At 52.1% G+C, this 15642-nt stretch overlaps 1 protein-coding gene across 1 annotated transcript in view; it reads left to right on the top strand.

The window, feature by feature from the left end:
* Positions 1-9616: 9616 nt before the first annotated feature.
* LOC308138181 (PH and SEC7 domain-containing protein 1-like) overlaps positions 9617-15642 on the top strand; it is a 16842-nt gene continuing 10816 nt past the window's right edge. The window contains exons 1-3 of the mRNA XM_080507193.1: positions 9617-9747; positions 9848-10085; positions 12470-12729. Coding sequence (XP_080363319.1) covers positions 9677-9747; positions 9848-10085; positions 12470-12729 — 569 coding nt within the window. The 5' untranslated portion in view covers positions 9617-9676. The remainder of the gene's footprint in view (positions 9748-9847; positions 10086-12469; positions 12730-15642) is intronic.

Here is a 15642-nt window from a genome sequence, read left to right as displayed (position 1 = left end):
TCGCATCGAATAAATGAACCAACATCACGTGACCTCTGTGTTTATTGCCTTTTTTTTTCTTTTCTACCCCCCAAAAAAATCCCTTTGTTTTTGGAGGGCGCGTCTGACGTCACTGTGGCGTCACAGCACGGACGCGGAAGCTGGAGTCGCCGTGGAGAAGATGAACTGAAATGTGAAAGAGCTGCTGGAAAGCAGAGAAATAAGAAGCTGTGGGGCAGCAGGAGGAGGAGGAGGAGGAGGAGGAGGAGGAGCAGAGGGAGGAGGAAGAGGGGAACCAGGACCAGCAGCAGACCCAGGACCAGGACCAGGACCAGGACCAGCAGGGAGCGACCTGCTCCCCCCCCCGGGCTGCAGCTTCTGTCTCCGGCATGCAGCAGCCCATCTCATCCAGCCTCCTCTCACTACACCACCGTTACCGCTACGTGACCCCAGCCGGAGCCCCCGGGTCCGGGTCGGAGCCGCTGCGGAGCCCCGCGGGTTTGTAGCCCGGCTCCACCCCCCTCCTCTCCCCCTGGAGGTGAGTGGCGGCGCTCAGAACCCCTTTCAAAAAAGTGCCGCTTTAAGAGAATCGCTGGTTTTGACCGACGCGCCGGCGCCCGAGAATAACGAGTAAAGTACGACCCGCTGCGGAGGAACGTCCCCGACTCTTCGGCCGGGACGGAAGTCCACCAAAGTGACACCCCTTGGCGGTAAATGTTGTTCTTCCCTCCGCCGCCGCGTCTCCTCCGCCGCGGAGCGCCGCCCGGAGTCCCGCGACTCTCCGCGACTCTCCGGGGTTGGGGGTTAGAAAGGCGCTCTTTCCACCCCGCTGAGCGACACGACGAGGCGGCCGAAGGACGGGACACACGCGGCCGAGGGTCACGAGCTCGGGTCGGGCGGTGAACGTGACGCGACCGGCGGCAGAGCGCGAGGGCGGCGTTAAAATGCCGCTTTTCTCGAGGGACCTCCGGCTGGTGACTGACCGCAGCGGAGCGGAGCGGCGCAAAAAACACGACTTTCTGTGTAAAACGAAAAAAAAACAAACCGGGGGTTTTAAAAAGACTCCGTCACGTCGACGTGACGTCACGGTCGACTTGGGGGAGTGTAGCGTGTAACGCGGTGTGTAACGCGTGGAGTTTCAAAAGGGGAATTTTAAAGCCAGAAAATTGAAAGAGCAGAAAATTGTTCGGTTAAAGGACAACTGTGCTGACGTCATCACGTTAATTGCGGGGGCGATGACGTCATCGCATCAATCAGAGGTGCGGTTTGACAGGTTGTACTGGAGTAACAACTGTGATCTAAATTACTATTATAAGTAAGTAATAAGTCATCACGTGGAAACACTGCGGAGTTACTTTGATTAAAAAGTAAGAAAAGTTACTTGGAAAGTAACTTTTTACAAATACTAAAAGATAGCGTTGCTACTTTAGTAGTTACTGCAGTTGAAAAGTCACAAACGTGTTGCCCTGATAATCCATTACAGTTACTAGTAACTCTACAAACTTCATTCACAGGGAAATTCTTTAAGTAGTGTAATAGTAGTAGTAGTATAAGTAACTGCAATAAAAAAGTAAAGTTACTTGATGAAGTTGCATTGCTATGTTATTACATTTGTGAATTACTTCTGTAAAAAGTAACGATTCTTCAGAAGTTACTGCAACTAAAACAAAGTGAGTGTCGTGAGGTTGCTAGTTACTCCTTTGAAAAGATGCTCTATAATCTGATGTTAGAGGAGGAAGATGCTCTATAATCTGATGTTAGAGGAGGAAGATGCTCTATAATCTGATGTCAGAGGAGGAAGATGCTCTATAATCTGGTGTTAGAGCAGGAAGATGCTCTATAATCTGATGTTAGAGGAGGAAGATGCTCTATAATCTGATGTTAGACCAGGAAGATGCTCTATAATCTGGTGTCAGAGGAGGAAGATGCTCTATAATCTGGTGTCAGAGGAGGAAGATGCTCTATAATCTAGATTAGAGGAGGAAGATGCTCTATAATCTGGTGTCAGAGGAGGAAGATGCTCTATAATATGATGTTAGAGGAGGAAGATGCTCTATAATCTGATGTCAGAGGAGGAAGATGCTCTATAATCTGATGTCAGAGGAGGAAGATGCTCTATAATCTGATGTCAGAGGAGGAAGATGCTCTATAATCTGGATTAGAGGAGGAATATGCTCTATAATCTGGTGTCAGAGGAGGAAGATGCTCTATAATCAGGATTAGAGGAGGAAGATGCTCTATAATCTGATGTCAGAGGAGGAAGATGCTCTATAATCTGATGTTAGAGCAGGAAGATGCTCTATAATCTGGTGCTAGAGCAGGAAGATGCTCTATAATCTGATGTTAGAGGGGAAGATGCTCTATAATCTGATGTTAGAGGGGAAGATGCTCTATAATCTGGTGTCAGAGGAGGAAGATGCTCTATAATCTGGTGTCAGAGGGGGAAGATGCTCTATAATCTGGTGTCGGAGGAGGAAGATGCTCTATAATCTGGTGTCGGGGGAGGAAGATGCTCTATAATCTGGTGTCGGAGGAGGAAGATGCTCTATAATCTGATGTTAGAGGGGAAGATGCTCTATAATCTGGTGTCAGAGGAGGAAGATGCTCTATAATCTGGTGTCAGAGGGGGAAGATGCTCTATAATCTGGTGTCAGAGGAGGAAGATGCTCTATAATCTGGTGTCGGAGGAGGAAGATGCTCTATAATCTGGTGTCAGAGGGGGAAGATGCTCTATAATCTGGTGTCAGAGGGGGAAGATGCTCTATAATCTGGTGTCGGAGGAGGAAGATGCTCTATAATCTGGTGTTGATCGATACATCCAGTGGACCCGGATGTACCACCCATCCCGGTGGTCGACCTGCCGTCGTTCTATGTGTTTCTATTTCACTCACTCCTTGAGAGCGGCGTCGCTCTACTGAACTCGCCGCGGTCCAGTGAGGACGTCCCTGATTGGCTGCTGGCGTCTGATGTCCCGGCATGGCTGCTCCTCATTGGCGAGAGCAGACGAGACAGGGAAGCTGCTGATTGGCTGGCAGCCTGCCCGGAAGACACTCAGCTGATTGACGATAAGAGGAGGAGGAGGAAGAGGAGGAGCTGAGGAGGAGGAAGAGGAGGAGCTGAGCGTTGTGGTAAATCCACGATGAGCCGGCTCTGCTGCGGACAACAAGTGTTCAGAGAGAGAGAGAGAGAGAGAGAGAGAGAGACCGAGGAGGGCGAGCGAAGAGCAATCCAGGTTACTCTGTAACCGAGGGAGAGTGGTTACCACGGCAACGCAGGGACGAGGACGCAAGTACATGCAGGTAAGATCCCAATGATTATATTGTGTGTGTGTGTGTGTGTGTGTGTGTGTGTGTGTGTGTGTGTGTGTGTGTGTGTGTGTGTGTGTGTGTGTGTGTGTGTGTGTACTATTGCATGCTGGGAAGGAGGGGAATCCTATTAGCAGAGTCCAGGAAAAGTAGGGCTAACGACGGTGTGCTTATCAGTCTGTGTGTTTATTAGTGTCTGTCACACCACACACACACAGTCACACACACACACACACACACACACACACACACACACACACACACACACACACACACACACACACTGTGGTAATTCAGCTGGTGTGTGTGGTGTACTCCTGTATTAAGGTTGAAACGTTTGAGAGTAATTCAAGTGTAACTTGTAGTCGGGGTGCGGGGGGGTGGGGGGGGGGGGGGGGGGGGGGGACTGGTGTGAGTTGACGGGAGGCGGCGTCCCTCTGGGACACGTCCTCGCCTCGTCTCGGTTCCTCCGTCAGGTAGAACTCCACCCGCCGTGGGTTCAGTGTGTGATCAGGTGGAACGTTGGAACCCTCTGAAGGAGGTGGAGGTTCTTCCTGCCGGGGCGTGGTCCTCGCCGGCCGCACAGACCACAGTTCAGAGTTTAACCTGAGAGACGTGGACTTGCTCGTGCCGAGACGCCCCGGCAGCCTCACGCTGCCGCCGCCCTGCTGGATGCCCTGCAGGACTGCAGGAGTGAAGACGAGTACCTCAGGAGGAGGAAGAAATACTTTATTCATCACAGAAGAAAGTCTGTAAATCACTGCTAGGTTAGTTTAGTTCCAGGTGGGTGGAGCTTGTAGTCATGAGAACTTCATGAGAAGGTTCTGGAACGCCTGCTACTACTGGCTACCTGTCAGGGAGGAGGAGGAGGAGGAGGGGGAGGAGGAGGAGGAGGAGGAGGAGGAGGAGGAGGTGGAGTAGGAGGAGGAGGAGGAGGTGGTGGAGGAGAAGGAGGTGGTGTTTGTTCCTGCTGATGAATAAAGGATGAGGAGCTCTTTGGTTTCTGGTGCAATGATCTGGACTGTTCTGGACTCCTGAAAACACCCCTGCTCAAGGGTCCCGGTCTGATGGGTAGAGGTCCTGGTGGGTAGGGGTCCTGGTGGGTAGGGGTCCTGGTGGGTAGAGGTCCTGGTGGGTAGGGGTCCTGGTGGGTAGAGGTCCTGGTGGGTAGGGGTCCTGGTGGGTAGAGGTCCTGGTGGGTAGAGGTCCTGTTGGGTAGAGGTCCTGGTGGGTAGGGGTCCTGGTGGGTAGAGGTCCTGGTGGGTAGAGGTCCTGGTGGGTAGGGGTCCTGGTGGGTAGAGGTCCTGGTGGGTAGAGGTCCTGGTGGGTAGGGGTCCCGTTAGGTAGGGGTCCTGGTGGGTAGGGGTCCTGGTGGGTAGGGGTCCCGTTAGGTAGGGGTCCTGGTGGGTAGGGGTCCGGGTTTCCTGCCAGGTCTTCATGATTTGTTGGACTAGTGATGGTTCTGCTTCTATCCTGGTTCTGGTTCTATCCTGGTTCTGGTTCTATCCTGGTTCTGGTGCTAGCCTGGTTCTGGTGCTAGCCTGGTTCTGGTTCTGGTTCAGATCCAGAAGTTCGGTTCATTAGAAACTAAATCTGATTGAACATCTGGAATGTGAAGGTTTGATGTTGAACCGTTTTTCAACTAGAATCGTTTTTCAACTGGATTTTAATTTGGGTCCAGTTCTAGAAATATTTTCATTTTCTCTCTTAAAAATATCATTTTAATTTGAGGCTCTATTTTATTTTTTTTCACTTGCAGGTTTTCAGATTAAGAGCCTAATTCTTTTCACATTCACATCCTGTTTTCTGGTTTGACGTTTTCTTTCCACCTTCAAATCGTCCGTTCTAATAAACGACAGTTTGAATCGTTTCCTGTCGTTCGGTGATTCTGGAGTTTCTGGTTTTGAACTCTCTGATCCTCAATGTCTGTTTCTGCTGCAGGTTCCAGTCCTGAGACGTCCCTGGAGGACGGACATGGACCTTCAGTCCGCCCTCTGATAGATTTGCCGGCAGGAAGGTGACGGAGTGTTTGCAGGTCCCCAGAAGCTGGTGTGGTTCTTGGGGGGGGCCATGTCTCAGGACGGTAAGGTGCTGCACCTGTACGTGGAGGTGCGCTCTGTAGGGGAGGACGGGGGGGACGGCGTCGGGGAGGAGGGGGGACGACCACGACGACGCCGGTCACCTGGTGCTTCAGTGTCCAGATGTCCTCCCCCGCTCCCAGAGGAGCCCCAGCCCCAACCGAAGCCCCGCCGCCTCCCCGGGCGACCGCCACCGTCCCGGGGCCAGGAACCACAGCCTGCCCTCCTCCAAGTCCTCCAGGCACTCGGTCAGCTTCCACCTCCAGAACCCAGATGCCACGGGGTCCCCCACCCGGTACCACCGACGGGACGCGTTGCCCGACGGCTTCGGTCAGTTGCTCGAGGCCCTCGCTCCGGGCGCCGTCGGTTCCGGCCGGCACGGCTCGCTCGGACGCACCTTTTCCCTCGACGTGGACCCGTATCAGGGAAAGGTGCCGGTGTCTCCGTCCCCTGTCCCATCGCCGACCCGAGACCGCAGGCCCTACGAGGTGGACGGGCTTGAGGACGAGCAGGGGAAGACGTCCGTGGTGTCCTTTGGTTACATCGAGAAATCAAATGTTCACAACATGGCCGGGCGCCGTGGCTCTGGGTACCAAGACCCGTACGACTGTCCCTTCAACAGGATGGGGGGGCAGCTGCCGGCCCATCTCCGCAAGAGGTTGAGCGATCCACTGTGGTCCAACGGTCACCGCTGCCCGTCCCGCAGTCGGTCCCCGAGGGACGTCCCCTCACTGCAGAAAGACACCTTGGATTCAGTTGCCAGAGATGCATCCTCCAGGGCCTTGGATGAGTTTGGATCCCCGGAACTAAAGCGCAGATTCGCAGGTTTCGGTCCAGAAGGTTACACCTACAGTCCAACTCTTCCTCGGCAGCAGCAGACCCCCCGCTGCCGGTCCTGGGGAGGGTCGCCCGTCCTTCCACGCACCGCCCGAACCCTGCCGCCCAAGACTCAGCTTCTGGAGCTGGACCGGGGAGTCTACCACAGCTCGATGACCGGGTTACCTCGAAGTCCTGCCTCTGACCAGCTGTGTGCCCACATGGGCCGTCCGGCACCGCACCCCCCCGGCCAGCGGAGGCCCGGTGTCGGGGGCGAGAGCCCGAGGTCAACCAGCAAGTTTCACCCAGCGCTACCTGCAGGCAGACCTACAGACATCCAGCACGAGGTCTCGGCCGCCTCCTTTCCCTCCGTCAACAAGCCGGGCCTCAGAGTCAGCAATGGCTATCATGCTAACATCGGCCATTCCGGCCGCGGCGTTCCAGACGGTCCTCGCTACGTGAGCAACGACGAGTTCGATTCGTCCAGGAACACTCCTTACAAGTGGTCTGGCTCCAGCGGGAGGCTGGGCGGCGGAACGAGTCCAACCGCTGGCCGGAGGAGCGTCTCTCCGTCCTCGACTCCGGAGCTGGCCTGTAAGCTAGCCGTGGAGGCTAGCAGAATGTCTGGCCTCTTCGCAGACAGACGCACTCCGTCGCCGGCGTTCTCTCACGCCGACTCCTTCAGGTCTGACAGTCCAAAGTCTCCGGGGTCGTCCCTGAGAGAATCCCAACCGTACGCGACTCTGCACGCACCGGGCTCCCCGGATCCCCTGCACACTGGAGGGCGGGGCTCCGGCTCGGACAGGTCGTCACCTCACACCAAACCGGGGTGCGTCTCCCCGCTGCTCTCCCAGAGAGGCGTCTCTCGGTCTCCGGTGCTGGACCCCCGGCAGAAGCGTCCCTCGGCCTCCCCGGGGGGGGTCCATGCCACACCGCCACCAGCCGCCCCAGTACACCGGAGACCACAAGTCCCCCGGCGTGGACCGCAGGCCCTACCTGCACCTGCTGGACGGCCCCCCGAGAGACTCCCCCGGTCCGTCCCAGAGACTCCCCCACCACGATGCAGAAGCTCCGCCCCTGAGCTGGACTTCCAGACAGCAGGAGTGGAGGGAGGTCAGGCAGACCCGGGACGGGGACCACCACCGACTGGACCCGTCCAGACCCCTCCCCCCACGCCGTCCGGAGTGCAGCAGCCAGGACGGGGGACACGGGGGACACGGGGCAGTGAGGACGTCCCAGTACCGGGGTCTGGCCGTTAGCGGGGCCACGGACCAGAGGGAGGACGCTCTGGACCACAGCAGGGCGGCCGGGACCTGGTCCCAGAGCTCCAGCGGGGTGACGGGCAGCTTGGACGACCCCCCCACCCCGCTGGACCGGGGCCACAGCCCCTCCCCCGAAACCTCCAGCCAGTCCAGCCACGAGGCAGACGGCAGCCCCAGGACGCAGGTTGGAGTGTGTGTGTGTGTGTGTGTGTGTGTGTGTGTGTGTGTGTGTGTGTGTGTGTGTGTGTGTGTGTGTGTGTGTGTGTGTCATGTGGAAACTTTCATCCCCGACAGTAACGAGGCGAATAAACTGAAACATTTCTGAATATGTTGATGTGGCTCTTCATCATCATCATCATCATCAGTGATGGTGGTCGATACGGGATCACTAACTAATTACTGCTGTCGCTCATAATCGAGTACCAGATTACTTTGAAGTAATGTCTTACTCAGGTCCAATTGACGGTCTATTGGTGCTGAGACGACTGTTAGCTTAGCATTGTCCAACGTCTGGACAGATCATAGAGCATCTTCCTCCTCTGACACCAGATTATAGAGCATCTTCCTCCTCCTCCTCCTCCTCCTCTCCTCCTCCTCCTCCTCTCCTCCTCTCTCTGGTTGTTGATGGAGGTGTGTTTGTCTCCTGCAGTCTCGCTCTCAGAGAATCGCTCAGGCCAAGTGGGAGTTCCTGTTCGGAGGTCCGACGGAGGAGAAGCGCCGCTCCAGAGGTACGTCACCTCCTGCTCCGGCTGGAGGAGGTTCTAGAGGGCTCTAGAGGGTTCTAGGACCAGGGGTGTCCAACACACGGCCCGGGGTCCAGAACCGGCCACCGTGTGATTTGTTTTAAAGTATGAAAATGAAAAGTGACAGAGGCTGATCTAAAAACACCAGATCGGCAAAACTGACATTCAAACCCGCCTTTGGTCAGAATTAATTAATGCGTCTGTGGAGGTCACATGACGCAACGCCTTTCACAATAAAACAACGAGTCCAACTTATGTGAAGTGATACTTTAGACGCGTAAACTCAAAACAATTTCCAGATGATGACAAATTGTTTTAATCCTGAATAAAAATAGGATCCAGATTAGGTGACAGGGTTCTTCTTTGTGGGTTTTTTTGCAAATATAATAATATCTGATTTCCTTTAATATGTATATTTCAGAATAGATTCTTGCAGATCAAAAGGATCAAAAGAAGGAACGACTTTGACATTTGTCCATATCTGCAGTTTAATGTGACGTTTGACTTGTCGGCCTCCAGAGGTCAGAGGTCAGATCAGGTTGATGTGGCTCTTCAACTGGAATCAGTTTGACGCCCCTGGTCTAGAGGGTTCTACAGGGTCCCTCCGGGGAACTCTGAGCCCCCCCCCCCCCCCCCCCCCCCCTCCGGGTGTAAACACCACCTCAGCAGCTCTAAACCAATTAGCTGAAGACGCAGCTTAGCGTGAGCAACAAGACTCACACTTCTTACACGGAATAATTCACCGTGTAGCAACGGAGTGGAGCCGGTACGACATAGGAGGTTGTCTCCATGGAGACCGGCTTCACACGTTGCCATGGTAACATAGTTTAGCTACACGAAAGAGAGAAGACGTCCCGGCGCTGAGCCTTGCGGGACGCCAAACCGTTGTGTCCTTCCCCCCCCTGCAGACCCGACGTCCACGACTCCGCCCACCAGCGCCTCGCCCAGCCCCACCCCCACCCTCACTCCCTCCTCCTCCCTCCGTCTGACGGCGGCCAATCAGAGGAGGGGGCGGGACAGCGGGGGCCGGGCGCTGTCCCACCACGAGGTGCGGCAGATCGAGGTGGAGCTGCTGAGCGCCGACGCCCGACACGCCGGCGCCGGGACGGGCGTCATCCGGAGGACCGTCAAGTACTCGGAGACGGACCTGGACGCCGTGCCGCTGCGCTGCTACAGGGAGACGGACCTGGACGAGGTGAGGGGGGGGGGTGAGGGGGAGGGGGGGGGAGGGCCCTGCTGGTCCGAGATGGTGACCCGGTGGGTGTTGGCTGCAGGTGATGCGGGCGGAGGCGGAGGCGGCGGAGGAGGCGGACTCGGCCTTCAGCAGCAACCGCAGCCTCAGTCCTGCAACCGACTCGTCCCCCAAAGGCCGGGCCGGCAGGGGGGAGGGGGAGGTGAACGGGGGGGAGGGGGAGGATGAGGAGGAGGAGGAGGAGGAGGAAGACGAGGAGGAGGAGGAGGAGGAAGGAGTGGTGAGCTGGGCCAGCGTCAGGATGCAGGGAGACAAGCAGAGACAGAGGGCTGCCAAGGAGGAGGCGGAGGTTCTGGGCCTGCTGCTCAAAGGGTGAGACCACATCCGGGGGTCTTCTTCCTGCCCCCCCTGCTGGACTCCAGGGTCCTCCTGCTGAACCCCCCCCCCTCCGTTGCTCTCCGTCCCCCTGCAGGTCTCTGGACGCCTCGTCCGACTGCCACGGGGGTCTCAAGTCCCCGATCTCGGTGGGCAGCCCCCGCAGGCCGTCCGACGGAAACCTGGACTCCTTCAGCCGCCACTTCGAGAGCATCATGGAGTCCCACCGCGCCAAGGGGACGTCCTACAGCAGCCTGGACAGCGTGGACCTGCTCACCTCCGGGTCCACCTCCGTCTTCACCTTCGACCTGCCCACGCTCACGCCCGAGATCCAGGTAGGACCGCCGCGCCGCGCCGCGCCGCGCAGCCCAGACGCTAAAGGAGCTCTGGGCTGCCGAGGAAGATGTATGGAAGGAGAACTGGGCCGTCAGAGTCTGAATTCGAATTTGTAACTCTAAATCTTTTTTGCCATCGAAATCAGACTTTGAATTTTAAAAGCTGTCCAATTTCAAGTACGTATCTTGTTTTGCTTTTGATTTCTTTTCAACATCTAAAAATATTCAGTGTGTAAAAACTCAATGTGTCTAAAAATTCAGCTGCAAAAAAAATTCAGCCGTGAAAAAAATTCAACTGCAAAAAAAAATGTAGCTGTAAAAAAATGTAGCTGTAAAAAAATTCAACTGCAAAAAAAAATGTAGCTGTAAAAAGATTCAGCTGCAAAAAAAATTCAGCCGCCAAAAAAATTCAGCCGTGAAACAAATTCAGCTGTAAAAATATTCAGCTCCAGAAAAATTAAACCGCAAAAAAATTCAGCTGTAAAAAAAAAATTCAGCTGCAAAAAAATTCGGGTGTAAAAAAAATTCAACTGCAAAAAAAAAATTAGCTGTAAAAAAATTCATCTGCAAAAAAAATTCAGCCGCCAAAGAAATTCAGCCGTGAAACAAATTCAGCTGTAAAAATATTCAGCTGCAAAAAAAAATTCAGCTGTGAAAAAAATTCAGCTGCAAAAAAATTCAACTGCGAAAAAAAATTTAGCTGTAAAAAAATTCAGCTGTAAAAAAAAATTCAGCTGCAAAAAAAAATTCAGCTATGAAAAAAATTCAGCTGCAAAAAAATTCAACTGCGAAAAAAATTTTAGCTATGAAAAAAATTCAGCTGTAAAAACATTCAACTGCAAAAAGAAATGTTGCTGTAAAAAATTCAGCTGTAAAAATATTCAGCTGCAAAAAAAATTCAGCTGTGAAAAATTGAGCTGTAAAAATATTCAGCTCCAGAAAAATTCAACCGCAAAAAAATTTCAGCTGCAAAAAAATTCAGTTGTAAAAAAAATTCAGCCGCCAAAGAAATTCAGCCGTGAAACAAATTCAGCTGTAAAAATATTCAGCTGCAAAAAAAAATTCAGCTGTGAAAAAAATTCAGCTGCAAAAAAATTCAACTGCGAAAAAAAATGTAGCTGTAAAAAAATTCAGCTGTAAAAAAAAATTCAGCTGCAAAAAAAAATTCAGCTATGAAAAAAATTCAGCTGCAAAAAAATTCAACTGCGAAAAAAAATTTAGCTATGAAAAAAATTCAGCTGTAAAAACATTCAACTGCAAAAAGAAATGTTGCTGTAAAAAATTCATATACAAAAAAGATTCAGCTGCAAAAAAAATTCAGCCGCCAAAGAAATTCAGCCGTGAAACAAACTCAGCTGTAAAAATATTCAGCTGCAAAAAAAAATTCAGCTGTGAAAAATTCAGCTGTAAAAAAATTCAGCTCCAGAAAAATTCAACCGCTAAAAATATTCAGCTGCAAAAAAAAATTCAGCTGTGAAAAATTCAGCTGTAAAAAAATTCAGCTCCAGAAAAATTCAACCGCAAAAAAAATTCAGCTGCAGAAAAATTCAGCTGTAAAAAAATTCAGCTCCAGAAAAATTCAACCGCAAAAAAAATTCAGCTGCAAAAAAATTCAGTTGTAAAAAAAATTCAGCTGCAAAAAAAAATAATTCAGCCATGAAAATTCAGCTGTAAAAAAATTCAGCCATAAAAAAAATTCAGCTGTAAAAAAATTCAGCTGCAAAAAAAAATTCAGCTGTAAAACATTTCAGCTGTAAAAAAGATTCAGCTGCAAAAAAAATTTCAGCTATGAAAAAAATTCAGCTGTAAAAAAATTCAACTGCGAAAAAAAAAATGTAGCTGTAAAAAAGATTCAGCTGTAAAAAAATTCAACTGCAAAAAAAAAAAAATTTGCTGTAAAAAAATTCAGCTGCAAAAAAGATTCAGCTTGCAAAAAAAATTCAGCCGTGAAACAAATTCAGCTGTGAAAATATTCAGCTGCAAAAAAAAATTCAGCTCCAGAAAAATTCAGCTCCAGAAAAATTCAGCTGTAAAAAAAATTCAGCTGCAAAAAAACATTCAGTTGTAAAAAAAATTCAGCGGCGAAAAAAATTCAGCTGTAAAAAAAATTCAGCTGTAAAAAAATTCAGCCGCAAAAAAAAAATTAATCAGCTATGAAAAATTTTTCGCAGCTGAATTTTTAGACACATTGAATTTTTACACACTGAATATTTTTAGATGTTGAAAAAAAATCAAAAGCACAAAAACATACGTTCGAAATTCGAATTCACAATCTGATGGCATAGTTTTACTTCCATAAAGATGACATCACTTCCATGTCCGTGGGTGTTTTATTTTGAAGAGTCGTCCTCCTGAGCGTCCTGCCTTTGTCTTTCTGTGTTCAGAGTCAAATCTGTGAGAGCGCCAAGCAGATCATCGAGCTGAGCTTCGCCCCGTTGTCCCGCCCCGACCCCCCCGGCCCCCTCGACACGTCCCGCTCCGAGATCAGCCTCTGTGTGGGGGGGGGGCGGCGCCCGGGGGCCTCCCAGGACGACTCGGGCCCCCCGACTCGCTCCAGGTCCGAGAGGGAGGCGTGGCGTCGTGCCGTCCCCAGAGACGGCTTCAGGAAGGCCAACTCAGTGCCGGCGCTGCACAGCAGCTCCAGGTGTGTGTGTGTGTGTGTGTGTGTGTGTGTGTGTGTGTGTGTGTGTGTGTGCGCGTGTGTGTGTGAAAAAACACCTGCAGTGAATGATGTCTGCCACCAGGGTGCAGCACAGGACAGTTACTCGCTGGTCTTCTCAGACATGTTTTCTATGCTTAACACACTGACTGTCAATATCCTCTTTAACATGACTCAGCACCATCAATAGACCCTCTGTAACCATGACTCAGCACCATCACTATAGCCTCTGTAACCATGACTCAGCACCATCACTATAGCCTCTGTAACCATGGCTCGTCACCATTAATACACCTTTTGTAACCATGACTCAGCACCAATAATACACCCTTTGTAACCATGACTCAGCACCATCACTACACCCTCTGTAACCATGGCTCGTCACCACTAATACACTTTTTGTAACCATGACTCAGCACCATCACTACCACTCTTTGTAACCATGACTCAGGACCATCAATACACACTCTGTAACCATGACAACATTTCAGCTGCTCTATATTCACTATGTTTAGCTGATGGCTAACAGCGGTTAACAGCTGCTAATAGCCGCTAGCAGTGGCTAACACCCGCTAACGGCTGCTAACAGCCACTAACAGCTACTTACAGCGGCTAACAGCTACTTACAGCGGCTAACAGCTACTTACAGCGGCTAACAGCTACTTACAGCGGCTAACAGCTGCTAACAGCCGCTAACAGCTGGACCCTGTGAGTTTGTAGCTCCACAGGTTTCCAGCCGTCACCTCCGGTTCCGGCTGGGCTCTGAGCTCGGAGCTCTGCCGTCACACAGCCGGTGTTTAACTGTGACTCAGCCGCTGATTATTCAGGAGCTGCGGCGCCGCTTCATCCAAACTCCCACACAGAGGACGACTCGGCTCCGGGGCTGTGACGGAGCCATGAGTCAGCAGAAATCTGCTGCTCACCTTCAGCAGACACATCTGTCTCAGCCATGACTTGGCAGCAACCACTGCAGCATCTGTAAACATCCTACACACACACACACACACACACACACACACACACACACACACACACACACACACACACACACACACACACACACACAGACCTCCTCCTCTCCGTCCTTCATGCAAATCTTGTCCATCTGCTGTGTGACTGTCTTAACCTTTGACCCCTGAGCTGTGACCTTGGGTGGGGGTGGGGGTGGGGCCGTTCCCCTGAGACCTTAGATCGGAGCTGAACCTCTGTATGAATGTGGAGCAGCAGAGTTCCGGAGGAGAGTGTGGTTCTGCGAGGGTGGAGGAAGGTTCCTCCACTTTGTGGCTCATGAGAAAAAAACAAACATTTTCCTGTGACTCTAAGAAACGAGACACAAAGTCCTGTCTGACTGAGGAGGTTCCTGGTGGAGTTGTGCCGGGTGGAGATGAAGCTCTGGAGAGTTTAGGTGGAGTTTACTGGTTGTAGGTGGAGTTTGGTGGCTGTAGGTGGAGTTTAGGTGGAGATCCTTGGAGGATCTCTGCAGATGTCTTTGTTTTTCTTTGTTTTTCACAGCGACTGAGACAGAAAAAGAAACTTCCAGGAAGCTGGACAGAGTGAGAGGAAGGTACGAGGAGACAAAGAGAGGAAGGAGGAGAGGAGGAGGAGGAGGAGGAGGAGGAGGAGGAGGAGGAGGAGGAGGAGGAGGAGGAGGAGGGGCCACTGGGGGTCAGACAGCGAGGAAAGTTGCTCCTCCTTCCCCCTCAAAGTCTGAGAGGAACCGGCTTGTGGAGGAGGAAGAGGAGGAGGAAGAGGAGGAGGAAGAGGAGGAGGAGGAGGAGGAGGAGGAGGGAGGAGACGATCCACCGACAGAACACAGAGAAAGTGCAGTGAAGTTTCTGAGGGAAAGAAACCGGCTGAGGATTTTACTGACCGAGGAGGAGGAAGGAGCAGTGAGGAGGAGGAAGGAGCAGTGAGGAGGAGGAGGGAGCAGTGAGGAGGAGGAAGGAGCAGTGAGGAGGAGGAAGGAGCAGTGTGGGGGAGGAAGGAGCAGTGAGGAGGAGGAAGGAGTAGTGAGGAGGAGGAAGGAGCAGTGAGGAGGAGGAAGGAGCAGTGTGGGGGAGGAAGGAGCAGTGAGGAGGAGGAGGGAGCAGTGAGGAGGAGGAGGAAGGAGCAGTGAGGAGGAGGAAGGAGCAGTGTGGGGGACAAAAGGAGGAGGAGGAGGGAGCAGTGGGAAGAAGCAGTGAGGAGAACAGAGGAAGAAGGAGGAGAGAGGAGCAGTGAGGAGGAGGAGGAGGAGGAAGGAGCAGTGAGGAGGAGGAAGGAGCAGTGAGGAGGAAGAGGTGAGAGGATCAGTGAGGAAGAGGAAGGAGGGGTGAGGAGGAGGAAGAGGAGGAGTAGTGAGGAGGAGGAGTGAGGCACAATGAGGACACCGGAGTGTCACCAGACTGACACCTTGATGATGTCGCTTGCGTTTCCACGGTTACGCCCTGATGACTGGTGATTGGTTGCTGAACTGAACAAGTGGGCGTGGCCGCATCGCCATGGCGAGCTACCTTCTGTGCTGGGGGGGCGGGGCTCTGGAAGACAGGTACCTGTATGCCCCGCCCTATCCAGCTGTGTACAGGTGAGTGGCCTCATGGCAGGAACACCAGGGGGCAAACAGGTGTAGTTTGGTCTGTTGGAGGTGTAGTTTGGTCTGTTGAAGGTGTAGTTTGGTCTGTTGGAGGTGTAGTTTGGTCTGTTTGGTCTGTTGGAGGTGTAGTTTGGTCTGTTGGAGGTGTAGTTTGGACTGTTGGAGGTGTAGTTTGGTCTGTTTGGTCTGTTGGAGGTGTAGTTTGGTCTGTTTGGTCTGTTGGAGGTGTAGTTTGGTCTGTTGGAGGTGTAGTTTGGTCTGTTGGAGGTGTAGTTTGGTCTGTTGGAGGTGTAGTTTGGTCTGTTGGAGGTGTAGTTTGGTCTGTT

Source organism: Blennius ocellaris (genome assembly GCF_963422515.1).
Source record: "Blennius ocellaris genome assembly, chromosome: 13".
Classification (NCBI taxonomy): Eukaryota; Metazoa; Chordata; class Actinopteri; order Blenniiformes; family Blenniidae; genus Blennius; species Blennius ocellaris.
The sequence above is the reverse complement of the archived record's forward strand: the minus strand, read 5'-3'. Positions and strand labels throughout refer to the sequence as shown.